The following is a 21,238-nucleotide window of genomic DNA, read 5'->3' on the forward strand; positions in this document are numbered from 1 at the left end:
GTTTACACAGTGTATTATAGATTTATTATAGGAGCTGAGCAGATAAGTTCAAGTAATTTCAACTTGTCTTCTCAAATTCAGTAAACTTAAAAAAGTAAGGCAGCCCAGACATTTGCTTTTTTAAGTTAAAACAAGTTCTTTTTTTTTTTTTTAACAGTGTATGTGTTTTATGTTTTCTTTCACCAATAATCCACTGCTGCTATAAGAACATTGCTGCTGGCATTTCACTTTAGATGAACACTGAAATCAGATTTTACTGAATATTGTGTTTCTCATTCTTTCTTTGCAACCCAACCTGACACACACATTTACATAATTTCTGACACATGTTAATCCCACAGCTGGGGAAACAGTCAGTTCCCATTATGTAAAGTTGACAGACACTTAATGCTACAGTTGGTAACTTTTATATTAAAAAAAACAAAACAAAACTTTAATAGCGTACTCTGTGTTACGGTCTGAGAACCAGAGGAAATGGGAGGACCCAGGAGCGAACACACAGACAGGGTGAATAGATGAAAAAATTGATTTAATGGTTGTAGGTGGGAAGGAATGGGAATGAAGGGAAGGGGGTTTCCAGAAGCCGAGCTGGCAGGGGAGGTTGGTGAGGCTGGTGAGGCTGGTGAGGCTGGAGGAGGGTGTAGTCCAGAGTGGTGGGGAAAGCGAATGGCGACACTCCACACTCTGGGCACAGATGGAGCAGTTTAACACCAGGAACAGTGAAAGTGAAAATTAAACATTCACTATGCTGAATCTAAAAGTTTGCTTTCGTTCCCTGCAGCAGCTGCTCCTCTCAGCCATTGATCTGATCTGATCAACTGATAGGTGATCCACCCCACGAGTCAAACTTTCTGCTGTGGAAAAACAGAACTAATGAAAATTGTCTGTGCTGCATTCATGAATACAAAAACATCCAAGAGGGGACTCCTCCCGAGGAGCTGAGGGGTCTCTAATTCAGCTGTCAATCCTGTGGCTCATTGTTGTGGTCAAACTGTCAAACTAGGCAGTGCTTATCTCAAGATTCTATTACTGCATTGCCTATTTCTCACCTCTAATGATTTCAGAAACTTATCTTAGTGTATACTTTAACTGTAAAATGATAAACTTTTTAAGACGGTTGCCAAGTTGGATACAGTAGCAGCTAAACAGTACACATTAAACATTTGAGGTTAGAAATTTGGCAAAGCAGTAAGAGAATATTGATTCATATTTGATCAGCGCTGCCTAGTTTGATCTTGACCACATGGAGGGGGAGGCAAATAGGGAAATAATGCATAAATAGATGCATAAATAATTTTGAAAATAAATAGATACATTTAAAAATGAATAAATAAATATTTAAGATGGAAAATAAAATGGGAAAACAAATAAATATGCAAAATGGAAAATTATACATAAATAAATAAGCAAATAAATAGATTGATAAAATGGAAAATTAAATGGGAAAATGAAAAAAAGATAAACAAAATGGAAAATGGGAAATTAAGTAAATGTTGGGTTTTTTGGCGTCTTTATTTATTGACACATTTATTTATTTTCAATTTTGTCATTTTCAGTTCTCCATATCCTACAGGTGTTTTAGTGTTATGAAGAAGAAAGTTATTTTTTGCCAGTGATTAGGTACTGACAAATGTTTGTCCAGGTTAGGCTGCTGTAGGTAGCTGTTCAAGACATAGATATACATATATATATATATACACACACACACCAGCAGCCTAACCTGTTTTTTTTTTTTTTTTTTTTTTTTTTTTTTTTTTTTTTTTTATACACACACATATATATATATATATATATATATATATATATATTATATATATATATATATATATATATATATATATATATATATATATATATATATTTATATATCGCTCTTATCTCTATATCTGCGCATGCGCGAGCGGTCCGTGCATGCGCAGAACAGATTGGGTAGGCGGCACTGATCACGTCGTGACATGCGCGTGCATACTGAAATCCTGTCATCCTCACAGGGTTGCAGGAAGACGGTAGGCAGCAAAGACCATGAGGAAAGCGCTGTTTATTTGGGAATGTATCACCAATGTGGAATTATTTTTTATTTCAGATAAAATAATAAGTTGTTTTGTGTAAACAATGACATAATGGGATCAACAACGATTTACCTGCCGGAATGGGCGTGTCACCAGCTAATTTAAGGCAGCAACATTAGCTGTTCTGTCTCAAAAAAACATGCATGCAGGCTCAGACAACTGTGCTGTCCTGTCAGGCGAGGCGGTTACTTCAACCAGCGGTGAGTAAGAAAAGAGCTAAATAACACTGAAAAATGTGAAGCTAAACTCTTTTAGCCTCTCGGCTAATTTATGCAGTGTGAACGTGCTTAAGCTAACATTGTGTGACTAGCTAAAACTGTTATTTTGTCTGTGCAGCTTGACGGTTATAATTGAGCTGAATTTTATACCTCTGTTAAATGATGTGATGCATGCTCTAATGTTTTATGGCTGTTGGGAGACACATAGCCCTGAAGTTTTAGGAAAAACTCATAACTTGGGTTGAAATGAAAACATTTTCTCTGAGAAGGCTTTCAGACATAATGTCCTGAAGGTTAATTTATGTACTCTTCAATAAGGGTGTGAATCTTTCAGTATCTCACGATTCGATTCTTGGGGTCACGATTTGATTCAGATTCTCAATTCAAAACAATTTCCAATTCAAAATCAATTCCCAATTAAAAATATAGGAGGTGTAATTTCAGGATCTACTCCAGTCTATTTTATCCAGTAGCAAATTATGTTATGAAAGCAAAGTGTGTATGAAATTATGGAGGTTTTATTATGTACAAGCTTTTTTGCTGTAGAAAACCCAACTTTCTCCCAAGTGTTAGGAATCAGAAAGTGAGTGAAAGTTTTTGTTTTGCAGTTGTTTGTGTGTCCCATTATCTGTGCCATTCTGCAAAGCAGCTCCTATCTGTGATGCTGCAGAGGGCCACATCACACTCCTGACACTTCAGAGAGGGGCCTGACTCTCCTGCCTGCTCTGCCTGCAGTGAACACAGATTTTACATCCATATGAGGCCCTGCTGCTTGTTAGTCTCCTGATTTACCCTTGTCTTATTATTATTATTATAGGGGCTACCAGAGTTTATTCTAATGCACGAGGCGCTACCAATAAAACAGAGCCATAGATACAGTGGGATTATGCCAATCACAGTGCAGTTTGCTCCATATGACGTGTGGCATATGTAGGCGGATAGAAAGCGTTGGCTCGTCTTTCGATTGGTGACCAAACCAACCTGTGACCTCACTATGGAACCATGGGAAGCCAATATGGCATTTAGAATCGATGCTAATGTACTTTCATCATCAAAATATGGATAAAATATGGACGGAAGACACCCAGTATTGAATCTATCATTATGTATTTATTGAAAAAGGTCCCGTAAAAACACTGAATTTCCCAGGCTAGATACCGAGGCCTCTAAAAGAGCTACAATGCATCAGAGTGATCCCTCTGAAAGGCATGGTCGGCACCTTTCACTGCTGAAAAAAGTAAGGTGATCCGACAAATGGTGTCAAATTATTAAGACTTTTCCAAAATGATAAATTATAGAGGGTTAAGAATAGACTATATTTAGTAAATATAGTCTATGATCCACATTTAGAATTTCTGAGTCGATTCTGAATTGTTCATAATGAAAATCGAGATTCTTATGTGAATCAATTTTTTCCCCCTCACCCCTACTGTTCAATTTGTGTTAGTGGAGACAATTTAAAGGTATAGTCAGTAACATTGTTCCTTGGGAGTTTGTAAAAACATCTCTCAAATCTGACTTCTCCTGGAGGCGTCGGCACTAGAAGTGCAGGCCCTCTGCCTCCAACAAGAGTTGCGAGAACACACCCACCCAGCCCAGCACCACCTACAGCATCTTGACTTGATATCATTTACAGAGAATATATTTGACAGACCGTAGCCCCTTCAGACCCCTTTATCGTTTTTAAAACCTTTCAACTTCAAAAAGTGATTGCAGCTGCTATCTTGTCACTGAAAGGTTGTTTCTGCCTCAAAATGATTAGATTTAATTCTTGGGGGTTTTATTGGACTAATTGTAATCACTTCAGTCATTTTTACCTGTGTAAATGCCCTAAAACACCAATGCAATAAATAAAATGCAAGTTTCAACTTGCCAAAAAGTGATTACAGCTGTGACTTTTAACTGTTAAATACCTTTAAAGGGCAAATATAATGCATAAAATGCCATTTTTAACTCGCCAAAAAGTGATTGCAGCTGGCGTCTTGTCACTGAAAGGACGTTACAATATGATCCAGAGAAACCCAACAGTTCCCACAATGAGCATACATTTGGCAACAGTGGAGTGGAGACTGAGCAACTGCACATAGGTCCTCTGAAACTACAGATAAACTACACATAAGGTGTGTACAGCCTGTCAAAGAAATAACCTTTCAGTGACAAAATAACAGCTGCAATCATTTTTTGCCAAGTTAGAAATTGCATTTTATGCATTACATTTGTCTTTTAAAGGTATTTAGTACCAAAGTGTCTCAATGAACAAACATAAAAATATTCAGCTCTTGAAAACATCCTCTTAAGATTTCCACAGACTTTGTTTTAGTTTCTGGTTTAGTCAGACTTTGGATGGAATTATTTAAAGACACCAGGAAACATCAGTGTGTGTCTCATCCAGCCACTCACACCGAGCTCTCATTATTATTATTCCCAGGAGCAGATGTCGTGATGTAGGGGCCAGGGGCCACATGCTTATTGCCTTATTTTCAACCTTTCTCTGACTGGGAATGTTGGCAGACTATTGGATCTTTTATAGCCAAATGCAAAACAGAAAGAAAGGCAGCTTCTTCTGCAACTGATGTGTGAAATGGGCATATGATATCAGTTCATATTGATCACAGGCCCATGAATACATTTCATTCAAAATCGTATTGTGGCAGACTTATTAATATTGGTAAATATTGTATTATTAGCCAAAGAATCAATATATTTTCTGATGATTTACACCTTGTGTAAATTATCCATTTGATCGGTAATTTGGGATTCATCTTTCTGTCTTTATCAACTATCAGGTGGGGCTTAACCCTTTGAAACCTGGATCGATATCACTTTTTTTGTGCTAGGTTCAGACAGATTTCGCAAATCTTTAAACCTTTGGCCCTTGTGCAAATAATTTTTTTTAATTTATTTTTTTTGTTAACATCGGGAAAAGGCAGTGGGGCAAGAAAAGTCTCTCAATATGCAAGACATTAATAATTTAAAAAATAATTTTAATAAAGCATAGGGAAATTCCTAAGCCTAAATTATATTTACAATTATCATAATTATATGTTTTAAATACTTTAAGAGAATAATTACAATTTTAAGCACTTTTTTTCAGGCCATTTCCTTTTTTTAAAATTACCCATTTTTGTTATAATTGTTTTTGTTGTTAAGTTGTTTGTATGTTTTTTGCAGATTCTGTAGTACTTTTAAAAAACATTTTCTTTCTGTTTATTTAGGTAATCTCTTAATAAGTTACTCATTGCCTCATTGCCAGAAATGAAGCAATTGTTTTTTTTCAGGTTTCAAAGGGTTAAAGAGACAGACAAAATTACCTGTAGTGCTGTTTATCAGTCTAGATAGTTTTGGTGTGAGTAGGCGATTATTAGAGATATCAGCTGTAGAGATGTCTGCGTTCTCTCCAATATTAAATGTCAGCTTGTGGTGCTCAAAGTTTAAAAAATACATTTGAAAAACTCAACAGCAATGTCTTTATCCAGAAATCATGATGCAGTTATTCAAGGCATTCTTGTTTTGAGTAGTTTTAAGTAGGAGCTATTTTCTCTCTAATGAACTACACCCGCCAAACGAATCATGGTACAGAAGGAAGCGTGCATCTGCTGCTACACTGAGCTTGCTAATGTTGCAAATCAGCCAAGGAGGACGCCAACAATGTTTACATCTTGCGCTGTCACAAGCGTGATCCTCTCATCATTATGCTTTTCTAAAATTGTGCAGCCCGAGTGTGCATATAGTGAAAAGGGGCATCCCTTTGTGCTGCAGTCAGGGATTGTTGCCCCCACACTTTGAATGCTTGATATGTGGCTTGTGTAGTGAGCATACCTTTCCACACTGACTATTGACAAGAATCAAATATCCAGACTTTCTCAAGCTTGGGAAGAAAATCAATGTCCAGGTTGAATTGCCTGAGCAGAATATATGGGCTTCACTCAGTTTGACCATTTTGCCCTCTGTCTCTTCAACTCATTGTTTGAAGGTTGGTTCTGGTTCCACTGCTTCTCTTTTCACTCCTTTGTCATTTATCATTTCGCTCCATGTGAGTTATTTAAGGCAGCGGCTTGACACAGGTGTAGGCTGCGTCAGCTCGGGGGCACTCTGACTTTGGCTGAGGAGTATTTGTTTGATATGCATAGATACCTCTTAACATTACTTTTTAACATGCCACAGACTTTACATGTATATCCCAGAGGAAGGCATGCAAGACTACAGTTTATCCATTCTAAGAAAGTGTTGTTGTTTTAATCACTAACAACTGCATAAACAAAGAAGCAAAGGTGCTGTCGTGCTGCAGTTTTATTCAGATGACAGGGTAGGATGACTAGGGCTGTAATCAGCCAAAGAAAAATTTGATCAGCTAAAATTCTACTATTCAACCAGCTGCTTAGTTGGAAGAGGGAAAAAAAATCTGGATTTTTAACTCCAGATTAATAGAATCTCCACAGTTTACTGAGTGTACTCTACCTGGTAGAGTGGTCTGTTAGAATTTGGAATATTGCAAACCCCAACACAAAACTTTGTTTAAATGCCGTTAGCAAGGACTAAAGACATCTTTGCAGTCTACAATCACAATACTGCAATTTTCACAATATTGTAGTATTATTAATAGGAAAAAATGACTTCAGATGCTTTTGTTCTTCCAGCATTTAAGCAGCAGCCCTTGTATAACATTTTTACCATTTCTACCTCTTTTCCACTAACCCTAACTCGTGTGTGTGTGTGTGTGTGTGTATGTGCATGCGTGCGTGCGTGCGTGCGTGTGTGTGAAAAATGAGGATCATTTTTTCAGCACCGTCCCTGGTTTGCAGTAACTAATGTTTCTCCTGCTTCTGTATTGCTAATGTCAGCGTCCATGGTAATACACAGTAATATCATTGCACTGCTGTGTGAGTTAACAAGCTTGTATCTGAAACCAATATGGCAGGGACAGTGACTAATTGAGAATTATCTCACATGGACCAAAGGCCAATGGCTGTGTCCTTCAGGGCAGGGCTGATAATGCTAAATACAATACGATGACAACATGTAGCTAAGCTTGCCGTTTCCTATTAGCCAGCAGATCAATTTCAGATGTTAAGCCTCAAGACCCCAACGTGACTTTGGCGCTGGCTGTCAGTGATTCACGAGGCAGTGAGAAATGGTATTTCATGGGTAAACAAAAATAAGCCAGTGCAGATGGCATTATTTTTTTTCTCCCTCTCCGACCTGCTGTCACTGTTAAAATGGCTCAGCTTCTGCTGAAACGCTGCTTGTCATTTGTCACGCTCCCTCCAAGGTCAGAGTCCAGGCGAGGGTAAGCTCACAGCTCTATAAATAGCCCCGCTCCTCTAACAGTGGGCTTGGTTGCATGCGCACGTGCGCGTGCATTTGTGCCCAAACAGGCGCGTGTGCACGGTGAGCCACTGAGGAATAAGCTTATTAGCAGGAGTTTGATGAAGATGGCAGGGGTCTTAATCAAACATCTCAAAGGCAGCATTATCATTCTAATTTTACATAATGTCTTATCATTCTCCCGCTCTCCCTCTGTGAAAATGAGATGTATGCCAGCAATGAGACAATAAGTACAGGGATGTGTGGAGGGCACTTACGAAAATATGCCGTATTTTCAACGCTAAAATAAAATAACAGCTATGTCTGTCTCTGACCCTCTAAGTACCTGCCTAAATGACTGTGTTTCAGCTTTTTACAGACGTCTCCTGCAGCCTTCATGCAGGAAAAATGGCAACAAACTCAGCAACGAATGAAAGGACATTAAAGCCTAACACGCAGACATGTTTAAAAAACACACAGAGTATCTTTGGTGTTTTTTCAATTTCAATTTTGGATGGGCCAAAATAATTTTGGCTTTGCACTTTAATTATAGAAGTTAACACTGTTTGCCTTTGACATTATTGATGTTTATCTGATATAATGATGTCCCTCTGACTAGCGCGGCTGGCTATTATAGTACGTCTTACATTTTTTTCCACAACAGTTTCAGTGGCGAGATAGCTCATTATTTACTCATGACAGTTTATTACACGCAGCACTTATATCCTATCAGTCTTGTTTATTTTTTCACTGTGAATTGGTTAATGTTAGACCAGAACATCCATTCACTTAGAACACTTACATGTTAATCCATAAATGTCAAACTCGAGGTCATGCTGTTGTGCTGAATATCAGCTGTGTTTCCATCTGGGGCTGGGGCGACGCGTTGACGTAATCGCCGTAATCGATTGCGTAAATACGTCAATACATATGATGTGCGTCGACGTTGCAGCATTTCACACAGCGCGCGCCATGAGAGCGTGAGCAGTGCCGATCGTGTTGTTTTTGTTTTGGCGCTCATGTTATCAATTTAGAGCATGCACACTGCCTGCCTGAGCAGCACTTGTCAGGCGCGTCTGAGCTGCGTGTCAGCTGCGGCACATCTAGAGGAACGGTGGCTCGCCTTTTTTTTACGCATGACGCTCACATTTGTCAGCAGGAAAAGACTGCTGACAAACTTAATAATTATATTGACTCTTTACCACCTTATACTGCAGTCTCTTTCTGTCACAGAGATGAGGAAATACAAAGAATGCCATGCATTTTATTTTGAAACATTTACAGGATGGGGTTGTCAGCTGTGCAGGAGCTTGTATAACTTCATACATTAGTGGAATATGTGCTTATAAATATGAAAATACAGCACTCATATCAGCAGGCAGCAGTATGCCTTTAGGCCCAGTTAAGGCTGGACTATTTTAATGCAAAAAGAATGTTCTAGTTATAATTATTTCTGCACTAATTTGACTGTAAGATGTTTTGTTGGACTGCTAGATTTGAGGTTTACTGTAACAAAGAGTAACTGTTTTGTTAAGTGACTTGAATTTCACATTGTTTTATTTATTTTGCTGTTGGATTGCTAAATGTAGATTGCACTACATTCCTTTTACTTAAATGGAACAAGCTCTTGCATTCATTTTATTTTGGAGAGACTTTATATCAGACTGTATACACAAATTACCAGTTAAGACTGGGCTATTTTTTGTTGGGAAATAATGCTCTGCAGCGTTTTAAATTGTTTTTTTCGGTAAATTTGTTGACATACTAATCGATTAATAAAAAAATAATAGTTAGATCAATATAAAAAAAAATTGATAGATTAATCGATAAAAAAATAATCGTTAGGTGCAGCCCTATTTCTGTGGTAGGCCTAGCCAGCCCGTTCTCATTCTGAACCTGTCATATAGCGCCACTTTGGCAATGTTTTTGGATAAAGTTCATGATACCAAAAGGCACCTTTAACGTGTGCCACTGGACTGAGAATGCAGTCCGACAGAACTGCTCGCAGTGTAATCATACACAGGCAGACAGCTGGATTACACCTAGCGTGTCTGCAGAAGAGTATCAGGTTGAAATGCTGCCACTAAGGAGCATGAAGCCAGTAAGAGTGGTGGTGATGGGTCCAACAAATCCTGGACTTCATATGGGAGTCTGGTGTTTGCTTCGTGTCTGAAAGTGATGTTTTTTCTACACCTAACCATGTACATCCTTCTCCTAATCCTAACTATCTATGCCAGCATGTGTGTTTGTTGATGTTCCAGTGTTGGTTTTCACTTGCTTGTCTTGTTTAGATAAAACTTGGGCTGGGGCGAAGCGTAGACGTAATTGACGTAATCGATTATGTAAATACAATGATTTACGAAACACGCGTCGAAGGAGGATGTAAGGCCCATTTTACACAGCACGCATCATGAGTGCGAGACGTCAGCCTCGCCGAGCAGCAACGCGTTTCATGCATGTGGTGTTCAAATATAAGAGTTGTTGTAGCGTTGCTGCCGTGTCACTGCCTGCTGCTATAAGTGCTGTATTTCTGTATTTAAAAGCACAAATTCCACTGATTTATGAAGTCGTGCAAGCTTCTGCACAGCCGACAACACAGTCCTATAAATATTTCAAAGTAAAATGCCTTGTATCAGCAACTGATGTGATTCTGTCCACAGACACTGTCAGAGGGCTTTTGTTTTGAAAGGAAAGCTGGGTTTCAGCTGCAGCACATCTAGAGAAACTGTGGCTCGCCGCGACGCACACATTTGTCAGCAGGAATACACAGTAAAAATGATGTTTTCATGTTATATTGACTCTATACCACATTTTACTGCAGTTTAAAAGTATCTGTCACAGTGGTGAGGAAATCTAAAAGGTAATAAATAGACTCAGAAGTCCACTGCAAAGTGGTATCATGACAAACTGCAAAGGTGGAGCATTTGACGACTTGAGCAAAGAACGTGTTGGCCAAGCCAATGTGGATATTGTCAGGTCTATTGCAAACTGTATGCTAACATTGTTTATTAAAAAAGACCTTAATTCCACCCATATAAATCATATATTCTCTTTCTCTCGCACCATGTTGTTGGGTGTGCTCTAGGTCAGCTAGGTCATGTATATTTGCAGAACAAAAAAAATGACAGAAGCGTAATAAATGTTGTTTCATTTTAACTATTTTAGAAGGAGAAAACATTTTCTAGTCGTGTGTATTGTGTGTTTAAATCTTAATTTTAGTTATCAAAAATGACAGTTGAGAAAATAAATCATTTAAGAAAGGCCGCTTTTACAAGTAGGCAGGCCCTGGCCCCTTAGGCCCAACCACAATGCCGTGCCTGCAGTCGAGTTTACCCAAAAGATAACAATGCACAGCATGCATATTCCAAGATTGTGGATTAAAAAAACAAAAATGGAGGGCACCTTTAAATAACTGACAGTACAATGCCAAATACAGACAGATTGCACCATACATAGCCTATGCACTATAAATATACTGCAAGTTCCATTTTGAGTCAGAGCAGTCAAACAGCATTCAGCTCTGCGCCTCTCCAGTCCTGTTTGTTCTCAGCTCTCATTATAGGCTCTCTATAATAATGTGAGCTATTGTTATTTTTTATATCAAGTTGTTTTCCCTTCAGTTTTCAAGGCTATTCTTGCTATTTCAAAGACAGATGATGTGATTATAGAAAATGGCCTCTGTTAGCACGCAGCTAAGCCATACGATTGCCAAGGGACTGCTTTGCAACAATCAGGTGAATTTTTTTTCCTCCATCGTGTGCTTTACCGCTTCATACTGTACCTCAAATGCCTTCCAGACACTGATTATTGAAAATGATATGGAATAATCTCACTGCATACTGTCAAATGAAACTAACTCAATGGCATGATTTGAATTGTGCAAATGATACTTTAAGTGTCACTCCACTGATTTTACACACGAGGATCATTTTACTTATCGTGGCTACCACTCAGTGTGAATACAGCTATAACATGTCCTCTGAGTAACCCTGATGATGTCATCAGGATACTATCATCACTGTTCACTCAGCTTCTCCCCTCAATACTTCTCCAACAACTAATGTGTCCCGTTATTTCTTGTGGTGGACTTTACCTGATGAATAATTCATTGTATTGACTGAGTGTGATGGCATTTGTCCCACAGAGAGCAGGTAGAATTACAGTCAGTCCCTTTAATTAAATGAGGCCTCTAATCATTGTCTGGGTTGAATGAATAAATAATAACTGATGGAAGTAAAATAGGAGGCAGGGATTTTTTTTTTCTCTGCTGGCTTGTAGTCAGGACACTGAGATTCAACAATCACTTTTTTCTTTAACTTTTTGAAACTTAAAAAAATTGGCTTTATCTCTCAAGAACATGGAAAGAAAGCAATGAGCGAGGAAATTACACAAGAAGAAGTGTAAGAAATAATAATAATACTTATTATATTATATTATATTATTATACTTATTATTATTATTATTATTATTTTATTATTATTATTATTATTATTATATATATGATAAAAACAGCATTTACAAAGTACTTTGTACAAAAAAACGCAAAGCATGCATGCAAGAAACCCCAGAGTCAATAACAATAAAAGGTGAATGTCGAACTAAAGCGAGACAAGAAGTAAGGAATATAGTTTAGAGGCAGAAGAAAAAAACTGCAAATTAAAGGGAGGGAACAGAAAGTATAATTATTTTTAATAATAATAACGAGGACAGAGACAGAGTAAAAAGATAAGTTAAAAGAAAAATTTAAAAGATAAATTAAAAGACCAATTAAAAAGAGATAATTAATAACTAAAAGGATACAAGAAAATGACCTAAAAATCGTCAGGAAAAAAAGGCAAAACACACAAAGAGGAAATGATCTGCAGTAAGTGCTATAAATAGAGTTTTTGTTGACATTTAGCCCTTTTAAAATGGTAAATAATAACCCCGCCTTTCTCTTTTCTCTCCCTATCTTTTTCTCTTCTTAAAAAAATTATTTTTTAATTAATTCTCAGGTTATTTTCTTGTCACCTTTTCATAATTTCTTGCAGTTTGCAGGCATCTCTTACCAAGTTGATCATTGCCTTTTTAGCCCATTTTTCATAAAGGAAATCAAGCCAAATTAGTAAGGTTTCAAAGTTTAAAATGGTTGTGAAAAGTGTCTGAAAACCACACGAGAAAACTGATGTCGATCCAGGTTTCAAAGGGTTAATAGTTTTACCATCTGTGTGAAGAGTGAGCGTGGAGTCTAGTAGCAGGGATAGAAAAAGGCAAGATTCACATGAGCAGTGAGACGTCAGCTTCTTAGACATCCATCCGTTCAGTCCACACACACTTCGACCTCTGTAATGGCATCGCTGTCCTCAGGACCAGCTGTCCTGTCAGAGGCTCAGCTCCTGGGGAGCCGAAAGCAGCTGGACCGACTGTGTGCACCAGACTGAATAATATCACAAACTCACGAGATAAAAAGAAAAAAAGTAAGGAAAGCACTCAATTTTTTTTTTTAGCAGTTTTTAACTATTAATAAATTAACCCTTATAAACCTGGAGCAACATCATTTTTCTTGTGCTGTTTTCAGATGCCTTTTACAAGTATTTCAACATTTGAACCTTGAGCACATTGGTTTGAATTTCTTAACTAAACATGGGAAAAAAGACAATGAGAACGAAATGTCCTGCAAATTACGAGAAATAAGTACATTTAAAAAAAAAAAAAAGCTATGGAGAAATGTCCAGAAAACTATATATCTAGTTGTCATAATCCTATAATTAAAATGATTTTACAGGCTGATTATATTTTATTTGTCTAAAAATAGAAAAGCTAAGAAAAAAAGCAACTATTTTATAACTATCACAATTACATATTTAAAATTAGAACTAATAATTTGTAAGCACTTTTCTTGAAGTTTTTTTTTATTCCCTCTAACTCTTTCTTTTTTAAAATACTAAAATACTAATTTTTCAGGTGATTTTCTTGTAACCTTTTACAAATTTCTTGCTAATCTTTGGGTGATTTTCGTTGCTCATAGCCTTTTTTCCTGTGTTTTTGACAGAAATCAAGCCAATTTGCTCAGGTTTCAAAGGGTTATTTTGTTTACCCTGCTCGCTGAAGTTCCACTTTATATGCCCATAGTGAAAACAGAAAACCTTGATCAGTAACATAGAATTAAAACATACAGACAATGGGTGAGATGTGTGAATTGAACAGTCTAATGAGATTGCACTTAGCAACATTTCTGTCTGTAATAGTGCAACTGTAGTTGATTTGAAGACCACTTAAAGCAACACTTACAGTCAGTAGGCAATTTGTTAGTTTCTTGTATAGATTATAGTTTCAGGAAGAAACTGACAGATGGGTGGGACTTACAGGGTGGAAATTACAAATCCATCTGCTACTTCAGGACCATGCTCAGTGCCATGGATTTATCATGCACAGCACAGTTAGGCCACCGATACTTAAGAGACATGCTCTCTGCCAGAGATTCAAACTCACACAGAGCTCTGTTTTCACTGTCTACTTTTTCTTCTGATGCACTTATTTCTTCTTCTTATTTCGTGTCTCACCTATGAGAGGGATAGCAGGTTAGCAAGAGGGGCACATTTTTGTCATTTTGCCACAAAGGGGTAGCGAAATGATTTCCAGTTAAAAAACAAAACAAAACAGCTAGTCCCTTCTGCCTGTTGTCTGCCATGTTTGTTTCCTTTAAAGTCATGTTTGATTGCACAAGATTTTGGCTTCCAGAGTTAGGACTTTGGTTGTTTGTTACTAACTTCTCAAAGTGTCTTTTGTGCTGTTTGGGATTAATTGTTCCGCACACTATAGGAACAGAATTGTTAAAAAATGTATAATACATGTTGTTATGTGTGGGGTCATTGACATTCTTCACATTGGTTAGGATTCGTAAAATCATTGCGTGTGGGCCAGAATTTACCAGCAAATCCCTCTTCTCTTCAAAGTGGCAACCAACTTTGTTCTTAGAGGCAATGACTTTCTGATTGAACCTGTAAGACAAAAAAGCTACTCAGATATTCTTTTGTATTTCAAATTTAAATACAATTAACCTCAAAATAGACATGTTCTTGTCCCAAATCATCACATGTTGCCACCTTTGTCAGTGGACTTTTACATGTACATATTATATTCTAGGTATCCTTCTGTATTTTCTGTTGATGTTCAGACATGCCGCAACCAATGCTGGGGTGTCAGCAAACGCACATGGTTAGGTTAAGGCAACAAAAGCATAAGACAACAAAAGCACATAGTTAGGTTTAGGGAAAAAACATCATGGTTTGGCTCTTCATTCATACCAGAAGCAAATACCAAGCTCCCAGATGGAAGTCCGGGGTTTGTTGGACCCATCTGTCATCCCTCCCACCCACCCTATACGGACCTTCCAGCTCCTTATATTATGTTGAGCAGCAGAGTTTCAACTTGATGCTGTCCAGCGGTGAATCATACAGCCGTGACAGGTTCACTCTGGCTGTGGTATCAACTTAAACCACACGTCTGCACATCATACTGCAGCGCCAGGTGCAGTCTGACCAGCAAGCTGCATATCACAGCATCCCGAAAGGTTCTTTCCTGCTGTGTTATAAACTGACGCCACCAGGTGTTGTTTCATACAGCCACAAAAGTTGGCTTTTGGCATTGCATCACGCCAAAATTATTGACAAAGTGGCAGGATCTGACAGCTTCAGAATGAGAATGTTATGCAAAAACATACAGACCAGGGTTTGGTCTTTTGGTTGGTGTTGACATGGGCTGAACAGCTTTTTGGTACAGACATACAATGATATAAAGCTAATTATCTAATCCCTGGTAAGAAGGCAAGCAAGCATATTTCCCAAAATATTGGTGTATTTGGCACTTTTCAAAATGACTACTTTTCAGTTGGTTGTACTGTTAGCACCAGGGGCCATTTAAGTTACGCTGACATTTTGCTCTGACATTTAGACATATGCAATTATACAATCCCTGTGTATATGATATGGCATCCTTGGCCCCTTTGCAGGGACTTTTTTCTTGTACAGCAAATATTATTCCCAATATATATATTATTATTACAGTGATATGCTGACAGCTTATCATTCCCTTGCACAGCAGAGCTATACATTTATAGATGGTAAAGCAGCTAACCACTACAAAAACTGTCAGACTCCTGGTGTGATAGTGAATATGGAGGTAGAGGGGAATGGGTAGATAAAGGAAAAGGCCTTTGTCCTCTACTTTTACTTTCAGGCAGGCAGAAATGAAGGCTCAAGCTTTCTTGTCCTCACTGCCCAGCCTGTTAGGAGTTTTTTTTATAACTGTGGGTGTCCTTTTGTAGCACATACTGGCACTTTTAAGTAAATGAACACATTTTGAAAATGAATGACATGGTGACAGAAGAATCAAGGGGAAAAACAGCTAGCAGAGACAAAATATACTCGTAGGGAACACAATTTGAGCGCATGACTTGTTGTTTGTGTCGTGTTGGATGTTGTCACATGTGTGGTAAAGATGACATCTATCACATTTTCTTTCTTTAGAAATAATGATGTGCCTCATTAAAGAATGTTGATGTAAGAAAGTAAAGGGTCTGCCAATTCTCGTTAACTAGTTTTTATGCAGGCATTTTTTTTTTTTTTGTCCATCCGTCTTTCCTATTCTTGGGAATGTGATATCTCAGGAATGCCTTGAGGGAAATTCTTTAAATATGGCACAAATGTTAACTTGGACTCAATGATGAACAGATTAGAATTTGGTGGTTATAGGTCAGTGGTCCAGGTCACTGTGACTGCCTCCATGTCATTCTTAAATGCATTAACTCAGGAACACCTTGAGTTTTTTTTTTTTTTTCCAATTTTGGCATAAATGTCAACTTGGACCCATTGATGAAGCGGTGGTTGAATGTCAAGGTCACTATCACCTTGCATCTGTCTCATTCTTGTGAATGTGAAGACACCTTGAGGGAATTTCTTCAAATTTGGCACAAACGTCCACTTTCAATCATCGACTAACTGAGTTTAGACTTTGGTAGTCAAAAGGTGAGGTCACTGTGACCTGGTTTGTCAAATTTTTGTAAATGCAATATTTCAGGAACACCTTTTGAGAATGTTTTCGAATTTGGCACAAACGTCCTCTTTGACTCAACTACAAACTGATTCCAATTTGGTGTTCAAAGGTCAAGGTCACTGTGACTTTGTGTCACATTCTCGTGAAAGCGACATCTTAATAAATGGCACAAATGTCCATTTGAACTCAACAATAGACTGATTGGAAAATGGCGGCCATAGGTAAAGGTCACTGTGCCCTCAAAAAATATGTTTTTAGCTATAATTCAATAATTTATGTGCTAATCATGACTAAATTCACACAAATATCTTACAGGGTAAAATGATGAAGTGATGAGATTTTTTATCGCAAAAGGTCAAAAACACTCCTCTGGCAATAATCCAACCTCATAACTCATTTACAGAAGGAGAAACATTTTTATCAAATACTGAATTGGTGACACTAATCTTTATTTTCCACATTGGACCTGTGCTGGTTTTATAGATCTTCTGTGTTGCCGGATTGAATGTGTGTATATGGCATCAGTGTTTTCACAGACATGGATGTAAACTGTAAGTGCAACTTGACTGGTTTGCGGAGGCAGACAATTACGAGGTGGTAATTCTCTTTTTTAGTTTGTCATTATGATTTTGTCTGACACAGTGCCAACACTTAATAGTTCCATTTTGTCAAAGAGCTGCTGAAGGCCTCAGTCTGTCCTGTATCTACATAGATTTATTGAGGAATGTATTTCTTCTGATGAGGGTCCAGTGATGGAGATAAAGGATTGCTGTCTCGTCTCCTTCTGTCAGGTTTATCAGGGCCCTTCCCAATAATGGTAATAAGAGACTCAGCGGGTCAGAATTCTCTTAGTGGTTCTATCATTGCTCATAATTGAGTTAATAAACTGAGGATGATGATTCAAATGTGGCTAAATAGGAAATTGGGGGGAGAAAATGAGATCGAGAGAAAGTGAAAGAGAGAGGGAGAAAGAATCTCATGCATGGAGGCACAAGGGCAATTTAGAGTTGCTGTCAGTTTTCAAGGACATGTCAGCTTTTTGTGGTATTAATGAAACGAGCAGCGGCCCAAGTCGCGATAATTGAGCGGTCTTATGAGTCCGAGGGGGGCTGTGAATAATGTATCACTGCATCTATGTGCTGTGTGTCTGCGGTCATGAGGACCGTAAAGTTGCTCTAATGCTTGAGTACACTCATGTCCTCCTGTTATTCAGTCCAAGAAAGTAAGGAGAAAATTAGTTCCAAACGGATTAGATTTGGGCTGTGATCTTCTCTGCCTGCTGCTATATAGTGTGTGACAAATAACTGGATGTACTTGAGTCATAATTGGCTCATCAGTCAGCATGTGTGACATTTCTCGTCATGACTATCAGATGAAAAAGTGAGCTGCTTTTAAGCCAATATGTGAAGGACTTAGAAAATGGATTTCGGAGAAAGTCTGAGACGGATGCAAAGAAAGCTTCTTTGTAACGCAGAACCCAGCTCTAATTGGCAATCATTTTTCCCCCTCCCCTCCAGCCAAGCGAGATGTAGTGGTTGGTTGGTGGTCAATGATCACTGCATTTCACCCGCAGGGTTTTGTGGGTAATTGAGGCCAGGAGGAGCTGCAGTGCGAAGAAATTTATAGGGGGGGAGAGGCTTAATTCACCTTATCAGAGGCAGCAGATGTGGAGGAAGACCCAGTTTAAGACCCTCTAATACCAGGACTCAGATAGGAGTTGTAGGCAAAAGCTTCACAAACTCTCTGGGATAGCTTTTTCAGTGTAGATGCTATCTCACTCAGTGTACTCTTTGGTCACTCATATTGCTCAAACCAAGTCTTTCCGCAGCTATTTTGACCGGCAGAGCCCTCTAATGCAAAGGCATGCTGTATTTCTTATCTGCCAAACATCTCCAACTGAGGGTCGTAACACCCAACATCCAACTCAGCTGCAGAAAGTATTTGTTTTCCACAGGCCAGGAGGTGTGCTTCAAGGGAAAGGCTGGCTAAGCATGCAAATACTCTCCAGTTTTCAGCAGTGAAATCAGAAACAGAGCATTTCATTTTTCCGGCTTACAGTGTGGCTCAGGAAAAGCCCTTCATTGCAAATCCTTCACCGTGCAGGGGATAGCATTGATAATACAAAGCCTCAATGTGACCCTGGTTAATAGGCACTGTAAGTTGTACCTCTGTGTGCTGTAGGTGTGAACAGTATGTGATTATAAGGACAGACCTGTGATGCTGTGCCTTGAAGGCTGTGTTACACTGCAGGCAAATCAGATTTTTGTCTCAAATCAGATCTTTAAATCTTTAAAAACCTGAGCGAATGGGTTTAAGTTCTTTCTAAAACATGAGAGAAGGCAACGAGCAACTAAAGAAGATATGGCTCAAAAATTAGCAAAAAAAAACCCCAAACCCCGAAATAAATAAATAAAAAAAAAGAAAGTGACTGAAGAGAAAGTGCTGAAAATGTAAAAAAAAGTATCATGTTTTCATTCTCTCAGATTTTATTTTGACAAGGAAACAGAGATGAGATCCAAAAGGTCATTGGATGACAGCAACATTCTCTCAAATGACCTTTCAACTTCACCTGTATTAGCAATGAAGAGGTCATTAAGTAATGTAAAACAGATTTTTGTGTAACCAAGCCTCTCTCAGCTGGGAAAGTCTTTACATTCATCATGAAAATACATCAATTTTCCTTTTCCTCGCTCACCTCCACGTGTCTCTTTCCTTCTCTCTGCAGGACCTGGGTGGGGTGAGTCCCCCTCAGAGGAACTGGAAAGGGATTGCCATCGCTCTGCTGGTCATCTTGGTGGTCTGCTCTCTAATCACCATGTCTGTCATCCTCCTCACACCAGGTAACACTCCGCCGTGATTGTGCTCTGCTTTGTAAAAGGGCCTGTTACTTACTCTGCTGCAAGAATCTCAATTTTACTGCTGTTTTTACATGCTCCTGTGGCTGGTTTCACAGCAACATTCAAGAGTTTGTGCCAAAAAAAATCACAACAGCTCTACCAAGCTTTTTTTTGCTTCTTGTGTCGCATAGTTTTGGTTTAAGGAACTGCAAATTTTGTTCGTATTAATTGTTAAGCTTGTTCTGCTGCTACCAAGTAACCCCAAAATTTTGGGTTTGCCCTATATTATAATGCTGTAAAAGCCATATTAAAAAATAAATAAGCCTGTTCAACCTATGCATTTAGTCTGTCAGCATTTCTCCCCAGGTCATCCTCTTTACCCTGTTAAGTATATACATATTACAGCATTAATTTTTTATTGCACCTTTTTTTAATTAACTTTTTACCTAAATCAGTGAATATATTCTGACCACAACATAACAGTGTAAACTGTACAACAATATATATATGTAATATCTAGGAGACAGGATTGCACTGCCCCATAAACCCTTTTTACAGCTGTTTTCAGTTAAAAAAAGCTTTGATAATCCCACAATACCTGCTACGTACCAGACAGCATACTGACAAAGTTAGCCACAAGAGCTAATGGGGGAGTGAATATTGGTTTTACATTTGTCTGTTTTCCAGAAACATGAATTACTACCAATATTGTTCTGTGTCTTACAGATGTGTACTTAGAGTTTGCAGACATGTTAAACATATCCACTTTACAAAGCCGTAATATGTTAAATGTATGTTATTTATGTTAATGTATGTTATCTAACATGCTTTGGAGTTCCCTAATTTGAACACCTGGCCCACTATTATGCCATAGATAGCCTTGGTACTCCAAACTATTTAGGTACCTATGAGACCCCTCCCACCTCAAACCCGGTGTCTCTGTATCACACAAAAATATGATCCAGTAAGCTGAGCATCATTTTTTGGCTACTTTAACACTATTATACACCGTATACCTGCTTCCAGAATTATAAAAGAAAAACCCCAATGTTCCACAGATGTAAAATCATCATAATCCACTGGCCAAGCAGCCACACTCTCCCCTGGTGGATTCCACGCTTGGTTAGACTTTCATTGCCTCCATAAACAAACATGCTGTGTGGAGTTATCAAGGAAAGCCAACATGGCTGACATTCAAAAGGACTTGGCCCTCCTATTCTGCTCACAATCAGCAGCTGTCCTATTCAGAAGGAGCTTACAATTGGCACGTTCTCTTCCTGCTAAAGGCATAACATTTCATAATTAAAAATGAAACATTTCCAGGGGCAACATTGGAACAGCTTAAGGATTTTCTAGCCCAGTAATGATCATGTTAATGAACATATGAAATGCCATTCTCTGGAAAAATTGTTCTTCTCTGGGCATATTTCTCATTGCTGTAAACCTGGATTGAAAGGGCACTGAACTCATCCGACTGCCACGCAAATGTAAACATCCAGCTCTTTCCATTTTTGTCTTGTTAAACAGGAAAACCTTGTGGCCACAGGAAATACCTGATTTTATTTTATTTATTTACTGTTTGGAGGTTGCAGGAATTAAAGACTGAAGCCCACTTTAAAACGTAAACCTTAAAAGCTTCTTCAATCAGGTGTTGGTCACTAATGGGCAGAATCATTTAAACTGTCTTTCTGCTCACCTGGCTAATGAAAGGCCAATACTGACTCTTCATCATGTTTTGGTCTCCATTAATGTCTGAAAAATATCTTGAGCTTGCCTC

General features: G+C 38.3%; 1 protein-coding gene across 2 annotated transcripts in view; it reads left to right on the top strand.

Moving 5' to 3' along the window:
* The window catches only part of LOC121949267 (inactive dipeptidyl peptidase 10-like), a 270,175-nt gene that overhangs the window by 128,288 nt on the left and 120,649 nt on the right, over positions 1-21,238 (top strand). For both annotated transcript variants that reach the window (XM_042494908.1, XM_042494909.1), the window contains exon 2: positions 19,350-19,464. In XM_042494908.1, coding sequence (XP_042350842.1) covers positions 19,350-19,464 — 115 coding nt within the window. The remainder of the gene's footprint in view (positions 1-19,349; positions 19,465-21,238) is intronic.

The sequence above is a fragment of the Plectropomus leopardus genome, chromosome 10 (genome assembly GCF_008729295.1).
Source record: "Plectropomus leopardus isolate mb chromosome 10, YSFRI_Pleo_2.0, whole genome shotgun sequence".
Lineage (NCBI taxonomy): Eukaryota > Metazoa > Chordata > Actinopteri > Perciformes > Serranidae > Plectropomus > Plectropomus leopardus.